Raw genomic sequence first — 20,771 nt, 5'->3', positions numbered from 1 at the left:
GTGACAATGCGTGCCTCTATCAATTAATACGCTACTTACATTTTTATGGACGCCTTATCTAACCTATATAATTCATTTTTTGTCTGTCTGTCTGTCCGTCTGTCTGCGTACGCTCCCTTGCGGGGGATGTAGCTCTCGGACCGTGGGGTTTGGCGAGATTAAATTTTGCAGGTGGGCACTCCCCCGGCCCCGCGGTAAACTTAGGCATTTCCGATTTTTCGCCTCTAAACTTTAAATCGGACCGATTATCGATTTAGTGTGATTTCTCTTTATTATTTAACGCTTTATTTATTTATTTACTATTGCCGACCGGCGCGGACCACGGCGGTTGCCCCTGGCAACGGGTAGCAACGCCTTCGCTGCGGGGTGGACGCCATTTTTAATTCCCGTTAAAAATATGCGCACGCATTAACACGCGACTCTGAGGTAAGTTCATCAAAGTTTCACGTCCTCTTCACTCCCCCCCCACCCCAATGTGTGCAATTACTATTATAGGGTCGGTAGATAATAAAATTATAGCGATTAGACAGTATTATTGTAGCGCGGGGGGGGGGGGGGGTAACGGCCCCAGTACCCAGCCTCAGCCGGGTGGGCAATCTAGGCGAGGCCGGAGGCTCTGCACGGTACTAAGCCTCGACACCCCACACGTGTCAAGCGACGACTTTGTGGTATAAACTCGATATACCCAGCGTTGCCCGGGGGGAAAATACATTTAAAATCTTCTGAAAACTTTAAAACATTACATACCAATGAAAATACAACTGTGTAATTACTTTTAAACCCGACGCGCCAAGAATCGATTGTCTGAATCGCGCAAAGGAATCGAAGGTTGTAGATTCCTTTAGAATCGGGCGATTCCCGTTTACTATAAGTTGGTTATAGTCGATATAAACTGCTACGAACGGGAAATATCCGGCGTTGACCGGGGCAAAAATGTAATAAAAAACTCCTGAAAACATTAAAACATAACATACCAATGAAAATAAAACTCTGTCATTCAAAATGTAAACCCCCAACATGCCAGGAATCGATTCTTTGAATCGCGCAAAGCACTAATCGAAGGTTGTAGATTACTTTAGGATCGCCCTTAACATTTCCGACACACACATTCACACATTTAGCTTTTACATTTAACATACAAAACGTCAGCATGTACTGCTGTCATCAGTGGTAAGAGTGAGTGGTGAGGGTGAGTGACGGTTGTGAGAGGTGATTAGTGAGTGGTGAGGGTGAGTGGTGAGGGTTAGTGGTGAGCATGAGTGATGAGGGTGAGTGGTGATTGTTGAGGGTGTGATTGGTGAGGATGAGTGGTCAGGGTGAGTGGTGAGGGTGAGTGGTGAGCGGTGAGGGTGAGTGTTGAGGGTGAGTGGTGAGTAGTGAGGGTGAGTAGTGAGCGTGACTGGTGAGTGGTGAGGGTGAGTGGTGAGGGAGAGTGGTGAGGGAGAGTGGTGAGGGAGAGTGGTGAGGGAGAGTGGTGAGGGTGAATGGTGAGGGTGAGTAGTGAGTGGTGAGGGTGAGTGGTGAGGGTGAGTGGTGATTGGTGAGGGTGAGTGGTGAGGGTGAGTGGGGAGGGTGAGTGGCAGTTGTGAGTGGTGATTAGTGAGGGGTGAGTGGTGAGGGTGAGCGTGAGTGGTGAGGGTGAGGTTGAGTGGTGAGCGGTGAGGGTGAGCAGTGAGGGTGAGTGGTGATTGGTGAGGGTGTGATTGGTGAGGATGAGTGGTGAGGGTGAGTAGTGAGGGTCAGTGGTTGTTGTGAGGGTGAGTGGTGAGGGTGAGTGATGAGGGTGAGTGGTAAGAGTGAGTGGTGAGGGTGAGTGACGGTTGTGAGAGGTGATTAGTGAGTGGTGAGGGTGAGTGGTGAGGGTTAGTGGTGAGCATGAGTGGTGAGGGTGAGTGTTGAGCGTGAGTGGTGAGGGTGAGTGGTGATTGTTGAGGGTGTGATTGGTGAGCGTGACTGGTGAGTGGTGAGGGTGAGTGGTGAGGGAGAGTGGTGAGGGAGAATGGTGAGGGAGAGTGGTGAGGGAGAGTGGTGAGGGTGAATGGTGAGGGTGAGTGGTGAGGGTGAATGGTGAGGGTGAGTGGTGAGGGTGAGTAGTGAGTGGTGAGGGTGAGTGGTGAGGGTGAGTGGTGATTGGTGAGGGTGAGTGGTGAGGGTGAGTGGGGAGGGTGAGTGGCAGTTGTGAGTGGTGATTAGTGAGGGGTGAGTGGTGAGGGTGAGCGTGAGTGGTGAGGGTGAGGTTGAGTGGTGAGCGGTGAGGGTGAGCAGTGAGGGTGAGTGGTGATTGGTGAGGGTGTGATTGGTGAGGATGAGTGGTGAGGGTGAGTAGTGAGGGTCAGTGGTTGTTGTGAGGGTGAGTGGTGAGGGTGAGTGATGAGGGTGAGTGGTAAGAGTGAGTGGTGAGGGTGAGTGACGGTTGTGAGAGGTGATTAGTGAGTGGTGAGGGTGAGTGGTGAGGGTTAGTGGTGAGCATGAGTGGTGAGGGTAAGTGTTGAGCGTGAGTGGTGAGGGTGAGTGGTGATTGTTGAGGGTGTGATTGGTGAGGATGAGTGGTGAGTAGTGAGGGTGAGTGGTGAGGGTGGGTGGTGAGGGTGAGTGGCGGTTGTGAGTGGTGATTAGTGAGGGGTGAGTGGTGAGGGTGAGCGTGAGTGGTGAGTGGTGAGGGTGAGTGGTGAGGGTGAGCAGTGAGGGTGACCATTGAGGGTGAGTGGTGATTGGTGAGGGTGTGATTGGTGAGGATGAGTGGTGAGTGATCAGGGTGAGTGGTAAGGGTGAGTGGTGAGGGTAAGTGGTGAGCGGTGAGGGTGAGTGTTGAGGGTGAGTAGTGAGAGTGAGTGGTGAGCGTGACTGGTGAGTGGTAAGGGAGAGTGGTGAGGGAGAGTGGTGAGGGTGAATGGTGAGGGTGAGTGGTGAGTGGTGAGGGTGAGTGGCAAGTGGTGAGGGTTAGTGGTGATTGGTGAGGGTGTGATTGGTGAGGATGAGTGGTGAGTAGTGAGGGTGAGTGGTTGTTGTAAGGGTGAGTGGTTGTTGTGAGGGTGAGTGGTGAGAGTGAGTGGTGAGGGTGAGTGGTGAGGGTGAGTGGTGAGGGTGAGTGGTGATTGGTGAGGGTGTGATTGGTCAGGATGAGTGGTGAGTGGTCAGGGTGAGTGGTGAGGGTGAGTGCTGAGCAATGAGGGTGAGTGGTTGTTGTGAGGGTGAGTGGTGAGGATGAGTAGTGAGGGTGAGTGGCGGTTGTGAGTGGTGATGGGTGAGTGGTGAGCGGTGAGGGGTGAGTGGTGAGCGTGAGTGGTGAGGGTGAGTGGTGAGGGTGAGTGGTGAGGGTTAGTGGAGAGTGGTGAGTGGTGATTGGTCAGTGGTGATTGGTGAGGATGAATGGTGAGTAGTGAGGGTGAGGTTGAGTGGTGAGGGTGAGTGGTGGTTGTGACGGTGAGTGGTGAGGGTGAGTGGTGAGGGTGAGTGGTGAGGCTGAATGGTGAGGGTGAATGGTGAGAGTGAGTGGTGAGGGAGAGTGGTGAGGGTTAGTGGTGAGAGTTAGTGGTGAGAGTGAGTGGTGAGGGTGAGTGGTGATTGGTGAGTGGTGAGGGTGAGTGGTGAGGGTGAGGGTGAGTGGTGAGGGAGATTGGTGAGTGGTGAGTTGTGAGGGTGAATGGTGAATAGTGAGTGGGAGTGGTGAGTGGTGAGGATGAGTGGTAAGGGTGAGTTGTGAGTGGTGAATGGTGAGGGTGAATGATGAGTACAGTCAATATGCACTGCTGTAATCATAGCAGGTACCACCACCACAGAATGTACTGCTCTCATCAGAGCAGGTACCACCAGTCACTATGCACTGCTATAATCATAGCAGGTACCAACACAGCAGTGTGCACTGCTGTAGTGATAGCAGGTACGACCTCAGTCGGTATACACTGCTGTAGTGATAGTAGATACCAGAGGTGGGACAAAGTCATTGTTATGCAAGTCCAAGTCGAGTCGCAAGTCATCAAATTCATGACTCGAGTCTGACTCGAGTCCAAGTCACATGACTCGAGTCCACATCTCATAGGTGGGACAAAGTCATTGTTATGCAAGTCCAAGTCGAGTCGCAAGTCATCAAATTCATGACTCGAGTCTGACTCGAGTCCAAGTCACATGACTCGAGTCCACACCTCTGGTAGATACTGTTATCGAGTTGGTAGATACCGCTATAGTAAATACTAAAGCAGTCAGTATATACCACTACAGTCAGTCAATACTGCTACAGTCAGTATATACTACTATACAGTCAGTACATACTACCACGGTGAGTAGCCTACTAGAGTCAGTAGATACTATTATAGAGTGAGTAGATACTGCTATAGATTTTGTAGTTACTACTATAGTCAGTGGATACAACTGTAGTAAGTTCGAGGAGACGAGGTCGCAGTTGAGGCACACTCTGTTTATTAACTCAGTGACAGGCACAATAGCTGAAGGGGTAACGGCCCCTTCACCCGTACTATGGGAAACCCACCCTAGTACTAAGCCCTCTGTCCTGTTCCCCAGTCCTCCTCTAATGGGCTACGGGAGGCTGACTGATCTGGCCCTGGCAAGCACAGATCTCGGCACCAGCTAAGCCGGCCTTGCCCTGACAAGGGCAGAGGCCCGGGAGCTCTTGGGCCGCGCCGCTGGCTTACCCAGCTCGGCCCTGACAAGGGCAGCGAGACAGGGGAGTCCCAGGGCCTAATCTCCGAGTCTTCGATCTTCACTGGTCAGCTTCGTGTCGAACTGCCCCGAGCTCTCTGGCTCCCCGCCTTTTATAGGGATCCCCTCAGAGGGCCGGGGGCGTGGGGGATAACGGATGCGGACGTCGGTGTGACCACCCGTGTGTGTGTGAGTGCAGACACCCCTGTGTTTGTCGTCCGCCGTTTCTCCCGTAATAACCCCTACACAACTATAGAGTCAGCAGATACTATACAGTTAGTCGTTACGAGTATATAGTCGGTAGATACTACTGTAGGCCCAGTAAATACTATGGTCAGTAGTTATTACAGTCACTAAATACTACTACACAGTCAGTAGCTACTACTGGCTCAGTAGATACTACTACATAGTCAATAGATACCACTTCCTCTGTTGTATGTAAGGTGTTGTTAGTATATATACCTACGAGGGGTAAAGATATTTTTTGAGGGGGGGGGGGGGGAGACCGCAATTTTCGGAAACCTTTTGACATCAGCTATTTACACCACACTTTCTAAAACTTTTTGGACTTGTGAAAGCCTCTTATATATTTGTTGGTGGAGAAATGTACAAACAGCCCACCGGGCTTTGACAATACCTTAGTATCTGTGTGTATATATGTAAGGTTTTTAAGAAATATATTTTTCACCCGGGCAAAGCCGGGTACTTCGGCTAGTTATTTATATATATTTGTGTGTAGGTCAAACACGCCGCGGTCCCTAAACTGTGGAATCGGCTGGCACACAACGCAGGCGCCGCGTGTCTGAGACGCCATTGACGCACTTCTCGGCCGTGAGTTAAACGAAGTTGTTAATAAAACCGTTGTTTAAACAAAACTTTCTTAAAGGAGTTTATTATTGCCAGAAAGGGTAAAATCTACTCTTATTTTTCATACAGCTACTTTGTTTCATCGAACGAAAATGTATTTGTTAACGTTATACTTTTTTAACTATTGAAAGCCAAATAGGGTGCAAGGCTGCAGGGAAGACGAATGACCACACTGCACTGACGATAATAAACTAACAGAGGGGGTCAACAACAACACACAACGCACAAAAACCTCTGGTCTGGCAAAACCTATGGATAGGGGGCGTGACCTCTACGCTCCTCCCCCAGCAGCGGCGGTGGGCGGGGCTGACTCCCCACCGGAAGTGACATCGCCACGTGATTGATCAGCGAGCTCGTGACTCCCCCCACCCTCACCGCCCCTCCCCCCGGCAGCCCCGCCCGCATCCAGTGTGATGGGCGTGGTTATAACCTCCACGCCCCTCCCCCCGGCAGCCCCGCTCATCCCCGGGAGGGTGTGGGCGGGGCTATCTCCCCGCCAGAAGTGACATCGCCACGTGATTGGTCAGTGAGCTCGTGACTCCCCCCCACTCTCACCGCCCCTCCCCCCCGGCAGCCCCGCCCGCATCCAGTGTGATGGGCGTGGTTATAACCTCCACGCCCCTCCCCCCGGCAGCTCCGCTCATCCCCGTGGGGGTGTGGGCGGGGCTATCTCCCCGCCAGAAGCGATGCCTCCTCTTGATTGGTTGGCTCGCTCGTTCACGCCCCCCCCCACCACCACACCGCCCGAAGTTGCAGACAGCTGCTAACGGGGAAGGAAAGAGCCGGCAGGTTCATTTGGCCTTGATCGCCACTAGCCAATCAAAGATCAATTGAAATTGATATTGATTACAGGATAATCGAACGAGGAGAGGCTGTGGGTAACTCGGCTTCGTATCACACGGGTTCGGGCGGGATCATCGAAGGGCACGGCTCGGCACGGCACGGCTCGGATCTTCATTCAAAGTGGAGGGAGCCGCGCTTCAGTGACCCGGGCCCCCGCAGGAGGTCAGGGGGGTCAGGGGAGGTCAGGGGGGGTCAGGGGGCTTCTAGTCGAGTTGCAATTTCGCTAACGCGGTGGTCAATAATTGTCCGGGGCAGAGTTTAATTGGCCAGGAGCAGGGGCAGGGCGAGGAGGCGCGACCCCAACTCGTTCGGACCTGCGGCAGCTGGAGAAGGGGGGGGGCTAGAGAAGGGGGGGGGGGGGCAGCAGCTGGAGAAGGGGGGGGGGCAGCAGCTGGATAAGGGGGGGGGGGCAGCTGGAGAAGGGGGGGGGCTAGAGAAGGGGGGGGGGCAGCAGCTGGAGAAGGGGGGCAGCAGCTGGAGAAGGGGGGGGGCAGCTGGAGAAGGGGGGGGGGGCAGCAGCTGGAGAAGGGGGGCAGCAGCTGGAGAAGGGGGGGGGGGCAGCTGGAGAAGGGGGGGGGCAGCAGCTGGAGGGGGGGCAGCAGCTGGAGGGGGGGCAGCTGGAGAAGGGTGGAGCAGCAGCGAGAGAGAGGGAGGGAGGGAGTGCGAGGACGGCAGAGTAGGGGGTGCCACGAGGGGGTCCAGGGGAGGGAGGCTTAAAGGGCAGCAGCGAAGGGCAGCACAGAGGCGGCAGGTGGTGGCACTCTGGGCCATGGACACGACGCACAAGTTGGAGCGACCCAACCCGCTGCATCGCGCCAACCTGGTCTCCAGGTTGTGCTTCTGGTGAGAACTGCAACCCCCCCCCCTAGGTCCACTCAGCCATAAATGAGGCGGCCGGGCAGTCGCGCGTGGTGAGCTGAGTGATGTGAATTTTAGTGATGTTATAGAAGGGCGAGAGAGCTGAGTGATGTGAATTCTAGTGATGTTATAGAAGGGCGAGAGAGCTGAGTGATGTGAATTCTAGTGATGTTATAGAAGGGCGAGAGAGCTGAGTGATGTGAATTCTAGTGATGTTATAGAAGGGCGAGAGAGCTGAGTGATGTGAATTCTAGTGATGTTATAGAAGGGCGAGAGAGCTGAGTGATGTGAATTCTAGTGATGTTATAGAAGGGCGAGAGAGCTGAGTGATGTGAATTCTAGTGATGTTATAGAAGGGCGAGAGAGCTGAGTGATGTGAATTCTAGTGATGTTATAGAAGGGCGAGAGAGCTGAGTGATGTGAATTCTAGTGATGTTATAGAAGGGCTAGAGAGCTGAGTGATGTGAATTCTAGTGATGTTATAGAAGGGCGAGAGAGCTGAGTGATGTGAATTCTAGTGATGTTAGTGAAGTGCTAGAGAGCTGAGTGATGTGAATTCTAGTGATGTTATAGAAGGGCGAGAGAGCTGAGTGATGTGAATTCTAGTGATGTTATAGAAGGGCGAGAGAGCTGAGTGATGTGAATTCTAGTGATGTTATAGAAGGGCGAGAGAGCTGAGTGATGTGAATTCTAGTGATGTTATAGAAGGGCTAGAGAGCTGAGTGATGTGAATTCTAGTGATGTTATAGAAGGGCGAGAGAGCTGAGTGATGTGAATTCTAGTGATGTTAGTGAAGTGCTAGAGAGCTGAGTGATGTGAATTCTAGTGATGTTGTAGAAGGGCTAGAGCGCTGAGTGATGTGAATTCTAGTGATGTTAGTGAAGTGCTAGAGAGCTGAGTGATGTGAATTCTAGTGATGTTAGTGAAGTACTAGAGCGCTGAGTGATGTGAATTCTAGTGATGTTAGTGAAGTGCTAGAGCGCTGAGTGATGTGAATTCTAGTGATGTTATAGAAGGGCTAGAGAGCTGAGTGATGTGAATTATAGTGATGTTAGTGAAGTTCTAGAGAGCTGAGTGATATGAATTCTAGTGATGTTAGTGAAGTGCTAGAGAGCTGAGTGAAGTGAATTCTAGTGATGTTAGTGAAGGGCTAGAGAGCTGAGTGATGTGAATTGTAGTGATGTTAGTGAAGTGCTAGAGAGCTGAGTGATATGAATTTTAGTGATGTTATAGAAGGGCTAGAGAGCTGAGTGATGTGAATTGTAGTGATGTTAGTGAAGTGCTAGAGAGCTGAGTGATGTGAATTCTAGTGATGTTATGGAAGGGCTAGAGAGCTGAGTGATGTGAATTATAGTGATGTTATAGAAGGGCTAGAGAGCTGAGTGATGTGAATTATAGTGATGTTATAGAAGGGCTGGAGAGCTGAGTGATGTGAATTATAGTGATGTTATAGAAGGGCTGGAGAGCTGAGTGATGTGAATTCTAGTGATGTTATGGAAGGGCTAGAGAGCTGAGTGATGTGAATTCTAGTGATGTTAGTGAAGTGCTAGAGAGCTGAGTGATGTGAATTCTAGTGATGTTATGGAAGGACTGGAGAGCTGAGTGATGTGAATTCTAGTGATGTTATAGAAGGGGCTAGAGAGCTGAGTGATGTGAATTCTAGTGATGTTATAGAAGGGCGAGAGAGCTGAGTGATGTGAATTATAGTGATGTTATAGAAGGGCTAGAGAGCTGAGTGATGTGAATTCTAGTGATGTTAGTGAAGTGCTAGAGCGCTGAGTGATGTGAATTATAGTGATGTTATAGAAGGGCTAGAGAGCTGAGTGATGTGAATTATAGTGATGTTATAGAAGGGCTGGAGAGCTGAGTGATGTGAATTCTAGTGATGTTATGGAAGGGCTAGAGAGCTGAGTGATGTGCATTCTAGTGATGTTAGTGAAGTGCTAGAGAGCTGAGTGATGTGAATTCTAGTGATGTTATGGAAGAGCTAGAGAGCTGAGTGATGTGAATTCTAGTGATGTTAGTGAAGTGCTAGAGAGCTGAGTGATGTGAATTCTAGTGATGTTATGGAAGGACTGGAGAGCTGAGTGATGTGAATTCTAGTGATGTTATAGAAGGGCTAGAGAGCTGAGTGATGTGAATTCTAGTGATGTTATAGAAGGGCGAGAGAGCTGAGTGATGTGAATTATAGTGATGTTAGTGAAGTGCTAGAGATTCATCTTCTTGGTTCTTTCAGGAAAGTCACGTAGAAGGGAAGTAATAAAATACGTGACTTTACCGAAAGAACCAAGAACATGAATCCCTGCAGTCACGAAAGCTTTAAATCGAAATTTAAGTTCTAGAGAGCTGAGTGATGTGAATTCTAGTGATGTTAGTGAAGTACTAGAGAGCTGAGTGATGTGAATTCTAGTGATGTTAGTGAAGTGCTAGAGAGCTGAGTGATGTAAATTCTAGTGATGTTATAGAAGGGCGAGAGCTGAGTGATGTGAATTCTAGTGATGTTATAGAAGGGCTAGAGAGCTGAGTGATGTGAATTCTAGTGATGTTATAGAAGGGCTAGAGAGCTGAGTGATGTGAATTATAGTGATGTTTTAGAAGGGCGAGAGAGCTGAGTGATGTGAATTCTAGTGATGTTATAGAAGGGCTAGAGAGCTGAGTGATGTGAATTATAGTGATGTTATAGAAGGGCGAGAGAGCTGAGTGATGTGAATTCTAGTGATGTTAGTGAAGTGCTAGAGAGCTGAGTGATGTGAATTCTAGTGATGTTATGGAAGGGCTAGAGAGCTGAGTGATGTGAATTCTAGTGATGTTATAGAAGGGCTAGAGAGCTGAGTGATGTGAATTCTAGTGATGTTATGGAAGGGCTAGAGAGCTGAGTGATGTGAATTATAGTGATGTTATAGAAGGGCGAGAGAGCTGAGTGATGTGAATTGTAGTGATGTTATAGAAGGGCTGGAGAGCTGAGTGATGTGAATTCTAGTGATGTTATGGAAGGGCTAGAGAGCTGAGTGATGTGAATTCTAGTGATGTTAGTGAAGTGCTAGAGAGCTGAGTGATGTGAATTCTAGTGATGTTATGGAAGGACTGGAGAGCTGAGTGATGTGAATTCTAGTGATGTTATAGAAGGTCTAGAGAGCTGAGTGATGTGAATTCTAGTGATGTTATACAAGGGCGAGAGAGCTGAGTGATGTGAATTATAGTGATGTTATAGAAGGGCTAGAGAGCTGAGTGATGTGAATTCTAGTGATGTTAGTGAAGTGCTAGAGCGCTGAGTGATGTGAATTATAGTGATGTTATAGAAGGGCTAGAGAGCTGAGTGATGTGAATTCTAGTGATGTTATAGAAGTGCTAGAGAGCTGAGTGATGTGAATTCTAGTGATGTTATAGAAGGGCGAGAGAGCTGAGTGATGTGAATTATAGTGATGTTATAGAAGGGCGAGAGAGCTGAGTGATGTGAATTATAGTGATGTTATAGAAGGGCTAGAGAGCTGAGTGATGTGAATTCTAGTGATGTTAGTGAAGTGCTAGAGCGCTGAGTGATGTGAATTATAGTGATGTTATAGAAGGGCTAGAGAGCTGAGTGATGTGAATTCTAGTGATGTTAGTGAAGTGCTAGAGCGCTGAGTGATGTGAATTCTAGTGATGTTATAGAAGGGCGAGAGAGCTGAGTGATGTGAATTCTAGTGATGTTATAGAAGGGCTGGAGAGCTGGGTACGTGATATTAAACTATAGTGTTGTTCTCGAAGGGCGAGAGAGATGAGTGATTGATGTGAATTTAAACTATGTGCAAGACGCTCCCGCGGGTCATTTTTACGAAAGCGATGCCCGATCCAGGACAACATTAAACGCAGGGTGCTCTGGTCACGGCAGACGCGGTACGCATTGCTGCTTATTGCATAATCTCTACAAGTTGTCCTCGGAGAGTTCACGAGCTTTCGTTAACTGTTAACCTGCACGGTCACTCATTTTGTGGCTGCCTTGTCAGAATGAGAATGTTGATTGATGCTGGAGAAATCCGATGAGCTGCGAAGAAGCTCTTTAGATGATGTTTTCTGCGCCCTAGAAAACGTAAGCCGAGTCTCGTGGCTGGTTGCCAGGAGGGTCCTGCTCCACACCGATTTTAAATGTTGCGTCTTTAGCTACGGGGCGGAGGAAGAAGAAACCCACCGCGAGAACGGGCGTGAGAGAGAGAACACAAACGCCTCCACACACGAGAAGAGGGAAAAGCCGGCGCCCGCGTCGGCAATTGAACCCAGTTGCCACCCAGTGATGGCCTCGAAGCGCACCTAGCCTGGCACGAGCGCTGTGCGACGACGTCCACGCCACTCGGTCGTGAGCGCCAGTTTTCCCTGCGTCTCTTTGCACGTGTGGGGAGTGGTGGCGCAGTGGTTGGCGCAATTCCGCTGTGATATTGCCACAATTCCTGTGACGCCTCTAGGTAGACTCGGCCACAAATGAGTACCCGGTACAGTGTGTCAATATCAGCACTCGGGAAACAAAGGCGGTCGAGCGTGGTGTTGGCGAACCACCCGGCCTTCAGAGGTGCTCGCTAACACCACTTGCCCCCAACGTGCTAATCGCTACACGGGTGAGCTTTGTATTTGCGTGTGTGTGGATGCCACCCACCCCCTCGTGTGCCGTGTCGGCCTTCAGAGGTGCTTACTGACAGCACTTGCCCCAAGAGTCTGTTCAGGCTCTACGGGGGAGCTTTGTCTTGTTGACAGCACTTGCCCCGACACTACACAGATGGGGGGGGGGGGGTCTTTGGCACTCGCCCGAACACTTTGTACGTTACCACTGCGTCACCCTGGCGACGGAGAGCACGGGAGAGAGTGGGAGAGAGAGAGAGGGAGTGAGAGGGAGTGGGGGTGAGCGAGGTGTGTACCTGGATGTGGCTGCCAAGCTGGGATTTTGTGGTAAATACTGAAGACCCCACCCTCGCTTGACACCGCGCCAAGCAGGTGCCGGTCCATCACCGCCCACCCACCGCCCACCACCACCCACCACTACCACCACCCACCACTACCACCACCCACCACTACCACCACCCACCACTACCACCCACCACTTACCACCACCCACCACTACCACCACCCACCACTACCACCACCCACCACTACCACCCACCACTTACCACCACCCATCACCGCCCACCCACGGCCCACCACTACCACCGCCATCCACCACAACCACCATCCACCACTGCCACCATCCACCACAACCACCGCCATCCACCACAACCACCATCCACCACAACCACCGCCATCCACCACAACCACCATCCACCACAACCACCGCCCACCACTGCCATCCACCACAACCACCGCCCACCACCACTACCACTACCGTCGCCCACCACCTCCGTACCCGGCACGCCCCCCCCCCACGGCTTCGCCACTCGTTGCACTCTCGCTGTGAGTCTCTTTCACGCTCCACGCCGCAATCATTATCATGATTATCGTAATCATCGTCATCGATGATCGTAATCACCGTCACCGATGATCGCAATCATCGTCACCGATGACCGCAATCACTGTCACCGATGATCGCAATACCGATGATCGCGATCATCATCACCGATGATCGCAATCACCGTCACCGATGATCGTGATCACCGTCACCGATGATCGCAATCACCATCACCGATGATCGCGATCATCATCACCGATGATCGCAATCACCATCACCGATGATCGCGATCATCATCACCGATGATCGCGATCATCATCACCGATGATCGCAATCACCATCACCGATGATCGCGATCATCATCACCGATGATCGCAATCACCGTCACCGATGATCGCGATCACCGTCACCGCTGATCGCAATCACCGTCACCGATGATCGCGATCACCGTCACCGCTGATCGCGATCACCGCTGATCGCGATCACCGTCACCGATGATCGCAATCACCGTCACCGATGATCGCAATCACCGTCACCGATGATCGCGATCACCGTCACCGATGATCGCAATCACCGTCACCGATGATCGCGATCACCGTCACCGCTGATCGCAATCACCGTCACCGCTGATCGCAATCACCGTCACCGATGATCGCAATCATCGTTACTGTTAGCTAACGTCGCCAATGTCGGGGGGGAGGTGTGGTGGGCGGTCTGCAGCTCTGTAAAGTGGGGGGCGCGGGGGAGAAGGGAGGGTGGGGGGTCGTCGCTCCGGAGCCGGCGTCCCCCGGGAGCCTGGGTTCCAACCCGAGTCTTGGCCGCCCAAACGCAGAGGGCTGAGCGGGGTCCCTAGCGAGGTCGTGGTCTAGGAGCTGTTCATCAACACACAGAGAGACCCACAGACTCAGACTCATATAGAGACCCACAGACTCATAGACTCACATAGAGACCCAAAGACTCAGACTCACATAGAGACCCATAGGCTCATGGAGAGACCCACACACTCATAGACTCACATAGAGACCCACACACTCATAGACTCACATAGAGACCCACACACTCATAGACTCACATAGAGACACACACACTCATAGACTCACATAGAGACACACACAGACTTATAGACTCACATAGAGACCCACAGACGCATTGACTCACATAGAGACCCACAGACTCATAGACTCACATAGAGACCACACACTCAGACTCACATAGAGACTCACAGAATCATAGACTCACATAGAGACCAACACACTCAAAGACTCACATAGAGACCCAGAGACTCATAGACTCACATAGAGACCCACAGACTCAGACTCACATAGAGACCCACAGAATCATAGAATCACATAGAGACCCATAGGCTCATGGAGAGACCCACAGACTCATATACTCACATAGAGACCCAGAGACTCATAGACTCGCATAGAGACCCACAGACTCATAGACTCGCATAGAGACCCACAGACTCATATACTCACATAGAGACCCACAGACTCAGACTCACTTAGAGACCCACATACTCAGACTCACATAGAGACCCAGAGACTCATAGACTCACATAGAGACCCACAGACTCAGACTCACATAGAGACCCACAGAATCATAGACTCACATAGAGACCCATAGGCTCATGGAGAGACCCACAGACTCATATACTCACATAGAGACCCAGAGACTCATAGACTCGCATAGAGACCCACAGACTCATAGACTTGCATAGAGACCCACATAATCATAGGCTCACATAGAGACCCACAGACTCAGACTCACATAGAGACCCACATACTCAGACTCACATAGAGACCCACAGACTCAGACTCACATAGAGACCCACAGAATCATAGACTCACATAGAGACTCACATAATCATAGACTCACATAGAGACCCACACATTCATAGACTCACATAGACACCCACACACTCATAGACTCACATAGAGACCCAGAGACTCATAGACTCGCATAGAGACCCACACACTCATAGACTCGCATAGAGACCCACAGACTCATAGACTCGCATAGAGACCCACACACTCATATACTCACATAGAGACCCACAGACTCATAGACTCGCATAGAGACCCACAGACTCATAGACTCGCATAGAGACCCACACACTCATAGACTCACATAGAGACCCACAGAATCATAGACTTACATAGAGACCCACAGACTCATATACTCACATAGAGACCCACACACTCATAGACTCACATAGAGACCCACAGACTCATAGACTCGCATAGAGACCCACAGACTCATAGACTCGCATAGAGACCCACAGAATCATAGACTCACATAGAGACCCAGAGACTCATAGACTCGCATAGAGACCCACAGAATCATAGACTCACATAGAGACCCAGAGACTCAGACTCACATAGAGACCCAGAGACTCAGACTCACATAGAGACCCACACACTCATAGACTCACATAGAGACTCACAGAATCACATAGAGACCCACACACTCATAGACTCACATAGAGACCCACAGACTCATAGACTCACAGAGACTCACAGAATCATAGACTCACATAGAGACCCACACACTCAAAGACTCACATAGAGACCCAGAGACTCATATACTCACATAGAGACCCACAGAATCATAGACTCACATAGAGACCCATAGGCTCATGGAGAGACCCACAGACTCATATACTCACATAGAGACCCAGAGACTCATAGACTCGCATAGAGACCCACAGACTCATAGACTCGCATAGAGACCCACATACTCATATACTCACATAAAGACCCAGAGACTCATAGACTCGCATAGAGACCCACAGACTCATAGACTCACATAGAGACCCACAGAATCATAGACTCACATAGAGACCCACAGACTCATAGACTCACATAGAGACCCACAGAATCATAGACTCACATAGAGACCCACAGACTCATAGACTCACATAGAGACCCACACACTCATAGACTCGCATAGAGACCCACAGACTCATAGACTCGCATAGAGACCCACAGAATCATACACTCACATAGAGACCCACAGACTCAGACTCACATAGAGACCCACAGACTCAGACTCACATAGAGACCCAGAGACTCATAGACTCGCATAGAGACCCACAGAATCAGACTCACATAGAGACCCACAGACTCAGACTCACATAGAGACCCACAGACTCAGACTCACATAGAGACCCACAGACTCAGACTCACATAGAGACCCACAGAATCATAGACTCACATAGAGACTCACAGAATCATAGACTCACATAGAGACCCACACACTCATAGCCTCACATAGAGACCCAGAGACTCATAGACTCGCATAGAGACCCACAGACTCATAGACTCGCATAGAGACCCACAGAATCAGACTCACATAGACCCACAGACTCAGACTCACATAGAGACCCACAGAATAATAGACTCACATAGAGACACTCTGAATTAAAGACTCACATCGAGACCCACAGAATCATAGACTCACATAGAGACATACTGAATTAAAGACTCACATAGAGACCCACACACTCATAGACTCACATAGAGACCCACACACTCATAGCCTCACATAGAGACCCAGAGACTCATAGACTCGCATAGAGACCCACAGACTCATAGACTCGCATAGAGACCCACATACTCATATACTCACATAAAGACCCAGAGACTCATAGACTCGCATAGAGACCCACAGACTCATAGACTCACAGAGACCCACAGAATCATAGACTCACATAGAGACCCACAGACTCATAGACTCACATAGAGACCCACAGAATCATAGACTCACATAGAGACCCACAGACTCATAGACTCACATAGAGACCCACACACTCATAGACTCGCATAGAGACCCACAGACTCATAGACTCGCATAGAGACCCACAGAATCATACACTCACATAGAGACCCACAGACTCAGACTCACATAGAGACCCACAGACTCAGACTCACATAGAGACCCAGAGACTCATAGACTCGCATAGAGACCCACAGAATCAGACTCACATAGAGACCCACAGACTCAGACTCACATAGAGACCCACAGACTCAGACTCACATAGAGACCCACAGACTCAGACTCACATAGAGACCCACAGAATCATAGACTCACATAGAGACTCACAGAATCATAGACTCACATAGAGACCCACACACTCATAGCCTCACATAGAGACCCAGAGACTCATAGACTCGCATAGAGACCCACAGACTCATAGACTCGCATAGAGACCCACAGAATCAGACTCACATAGACCCACAGACTCAGACTCACATAGAGACCCACAGAATAATAGACTCACATAGAGACACTCTGAATTAAAGACTCACATCGAGACCCACAGAATCATAGACTCACATAGAGACATACTGAATTAAAGACTCACATAGAGACCCACACACTCATAGACTCACATAGAGACCCACACACTCATAGCCTCACATAGAGACCCAGAGACTCATAGACTCGCATAGAGACCCACAGACTCATAGACTCGCATAGAGACCCACAGAATCATAGACTCACATAGACCCACAGACTCAGACTCACATAGAGACCCACAGAATAATTGACTCACATAGAGACACACTGAATTAAAGACTCACATCGAGACCCACACACTCATAGACTCACATAGAGACATACTGAATTAAAGACTCACATAGAGACCCACACACTCATAGACTCACATAGAGACCCACACACTCATAGACTCACATAGAGACCCACACACTCATAGACTCGTATAGAGACCCAGAGACTCATATAATCACATAGAGACCCAGAGACTCAGACTCACATAGAGACCCACAGACTCATAGACTCGCATAGAGACCCACACACTCATAGACTCGCATAGAGACCCACACACTCATAGACTCACATAGAGACCCACACACTCATAGACTCACATAGAGACCCAGAGACTCATAGACTCGCATAGAGACCCACACACTCATAGACGCACATAGAGACCCACACACTCATAGACTCGCATAGAGACCCAGAGACTCATAGACTCGCATAGAGACCCAGAGACTCAGACTCACATAGAGACCCACAGACTCCGACTTACATAGAGACCTAGAGAATCATAGACTCACATAGAGACCCATAGGCTCATGGAGAGACCCACAGATTCATAGACTCGCATAGAGACCCACAGACTCATAGACTCACATAGAGACCCACAGACTCATAGACTCGCATAGAGACCCACAGACTCATATACTCGCATAGAGACCCACAGACTCATAGACTCGAATAGAGACCCACAGACTCATAGACTCACATAGAGACCCACAGAATCATAGACTCACATAGAGACCCACACACTCATAGACTCACATAGAGACCCACACACTCATAGACTCGTATAGAGACCCAGAGACTCATAGAATCACATAGAGACCCAGAGACTCAGACTCACATAGAGACCCACAGACTCATAGACTCGCATAGAGACCCACACACTCATAGACTCGCATAGAGACCCACAGAATCATAGACTCACATAGAGACCCAGAGACTCATAGAATCACATAGAGACCCACAGACTCATAGACTCGCATAGAGACCCACAGACTCATAGACTCACATAGAGACCAACAGACTCATAGACTCGCATAGAGACCCACAGAATCATAGACTCACATAGAGACCCACAGACTCATAGACTCACATACAGACCCACAGACTCATAGACTCGCATAGAGACCCACAGACTCATAGACTCGCATAGAGACCCACAGAATCATAGACTCACATAGAGACCCACAGACTCATAGACTCACATAGAGACCCACAGAATCATAGACTCACATAGAGACACACTGAATTAAAGACTCGCATAGAGACCCACACACTCATAGACTCACATAGAGACCCACACACTCATAGACTCGCATAGAGACCCACACACTCATAGACTCACATAGAGATCCACAGAATCATAGACTCGCATTGAGACCCACAGACTCATAGACTCACATAGAGACCCACAGAATCATAGATTCACATACAGACTCATAGACTCACATAGAGACCCACAGACTCATAGACTCGCATAGAGACCCACAGACTCATAGACTCACATAGAGACCCACAGACTCATAGACTCGCATAGAGACACACAGAATCATAGAATGCGTTTGATCCTGATGGTGCTTGGGGCCTCGTCCTACGAGACGGAGCGAGGGGACCGTCGGAGCGAGGGGGACAGGTGTTTCATCAGGCGCTCGTTACGTCAGCCGCTCGTTGTTTATGTGTCTGAACGCGCGTGGCTGTGACAAAAGTGAATTGCCGACGTGGAGAGAATGAAGTTGTAAAACATTAAAGTGTCACGGCCGGAGGACCTCGCGGTGGTCTCACCCGGGGTCAAATCCGCGTCTCGGTCACCCCAAACAGCATGACACCAGGGTTACCAATGACTCACACAGAGACCCATAGACTCTCATAGAGACCCATAGACTCACACAGACCCATAGACTCGCACAGAGACCCATAGACTCACACAGAGACCCATAGACTCACACAGAGACCCATAGACTCACACAGAGACCCAAAGACCCACACAGAGACCCATAGACTCACACAGAGACCCATAGACTCACACAGAGACCCATAGACTCACACAGAGACCCAAAGACCCACACAGAGACCCATAGAATCACACAGAGACCCGTAGACTCAGAGACCCATAGACTCACACGCGACCCATAGACTCACACGCGACCCATAGACTCACACAGAGACCCATAGACTCACACGCGACCCATAGACTCACACGCGACCCATAGACTCACACGCGACCCATAGACCCACACAGAGACCCATAGACTCACACAGCGACCCATAGACCCACACAGAGACCCATAGACTCACACAGCGACCAAGATAGACTGCGTTGTGTTGAAACTGGGGACTCAAGTCCACTTTGCTCAACTCCACCAACCTTAGCACTTTCACTACCCCTACTCCCGTACCCCCGTGCCCCCCATGTACCCCCCCCCCCTGTATCCCCCCCCCTGTACCCCCCTTGTGTCCCCCTTGTACCCCCGTGTCCCCCTGTACCCCGTGCCCCCTGTAACCGTGTCTCCCCGTGCCCCCCCCCGCCCCCAGCTGGCTGAACGCGCTGTTCTCCGTGGGGCGCAAGCGGCAGCTGCAGGGCGAGGACCTCTACGATGCCATGCCCAGCGACACCTCGCAGTTCCAGGGCAACGAGCTGCAGAGGTGAGCACCAGTCACCAGTCACCAGGCACCAGTCACCAGGCACCAGGCACCAGGCACCAGTCACCAGTCACCAGTCACCAGGCACCAGTCACCAGGCACCAGGCACCAGGCACCAGGCACCAGTCACCAGGCACCAGGCACCAGGCACCAGTCACCCGTCACCCGTCACCCGTCACCCGTCACCCGTCACCCGTCACCCGTCACCCGTCACCCGTCAACAGGCACCAGTCACCAGGCACCAGGCACCAGGCACCAGGCACCAGGCACCATGCACCAGGCACCAGGCACCAGGCACCCATCACCAGGCACCAGGCACCAGTTACCAGGCACCAGTCACCAGGCACCAGTCACCAGGCACCAGGCACCAGGCACCATGCACCAGGCACCAGTCACCAGTCACCAGTCACCAGGCACCAGGCACCAGGCACCAGTTACCAGTCACCAGGCACCAGTCACCAGGCACCAGTCACCAGGCACCAGGCACCAGGCACCAGTCACCAGGCACCAGTCACCAGGCACCAGGCACCAGGCACCAGGCACCAGTCACCAGGCACCAGGCACCAGGCACCAGGCACCAGTCACAGGCACCAGTCACAGGCACCAGGCACGAGGCACCCGGCAGCACACTGGCTATCACCCCTTCCAGCAACGCATCCGGCCCATGCTCTCTCTCTCTCGCTCGCTCGCCCACAGCAATCGATTTGACAACGATCGACTAATCCATAATAGAGGTTGTTTTTATTGGGTGAGATCGCGTAAATAGAAAAATGTGTCGTTAAACCCGCCACCACCCGACACAGCCAATTAGTAAGTAAACAGAACGTGGCCAATTCAACACCAGTGTGTTGGAGAGCAAATCCACAACATTTGCAATCTGAGTACCGTGACGTTTCGCAGTAATTACAACCAGCTTCATCAGGCG

General features: G+C 50.7%; 1 protein-coding gene across 1 annotated transcript in view; it reads left to right on the top strand.

Annotated features, from left to right (window-relative positions):
* Positions 1-7,063: 7,063 nt before the first annotated feature.
* ABCC4 (ATP binding cassette subfamily C member 4 (PEL blood group)) overlaps positions 7,064-20,771 on the top strand; it is a 90,557-nt gene continuing 76,849 nt past the window's right edge. The window contains exons 1-2 of the mRNA XM_078618145.1: positions 7,064-7,209; positions 19,739-19,849. Of these exons, the coding sequence (XP_078474271.1) occupies positions 7,136-7,209; positions 19,739-19,849 (185 nt within the window). The 5' untranslated portion in view covers positions 7,064-7,135. The remainder of the gene's footprint in view (positions 7,210-19,738; positions 19,850-20,771) is intronic.

Source organism: Lampetra planeri, chromosome 56 (genome assembly GCF_965212315.1).
Source record: "Lampetra planeri chromosome 56, kcLamPlan1.2.h2, whole genome shotgun sequence".
Classification (NCBI taxonomy): Eukaryota; Metazoa; Chordata; class Hyperoartia; order Petromyzontiformes; family Petromyzontidae; genus Lampetra; species Lampetra planeri.
This window is presented reverse-complemented; position numbering and strand designations above follow the sequence as displayed.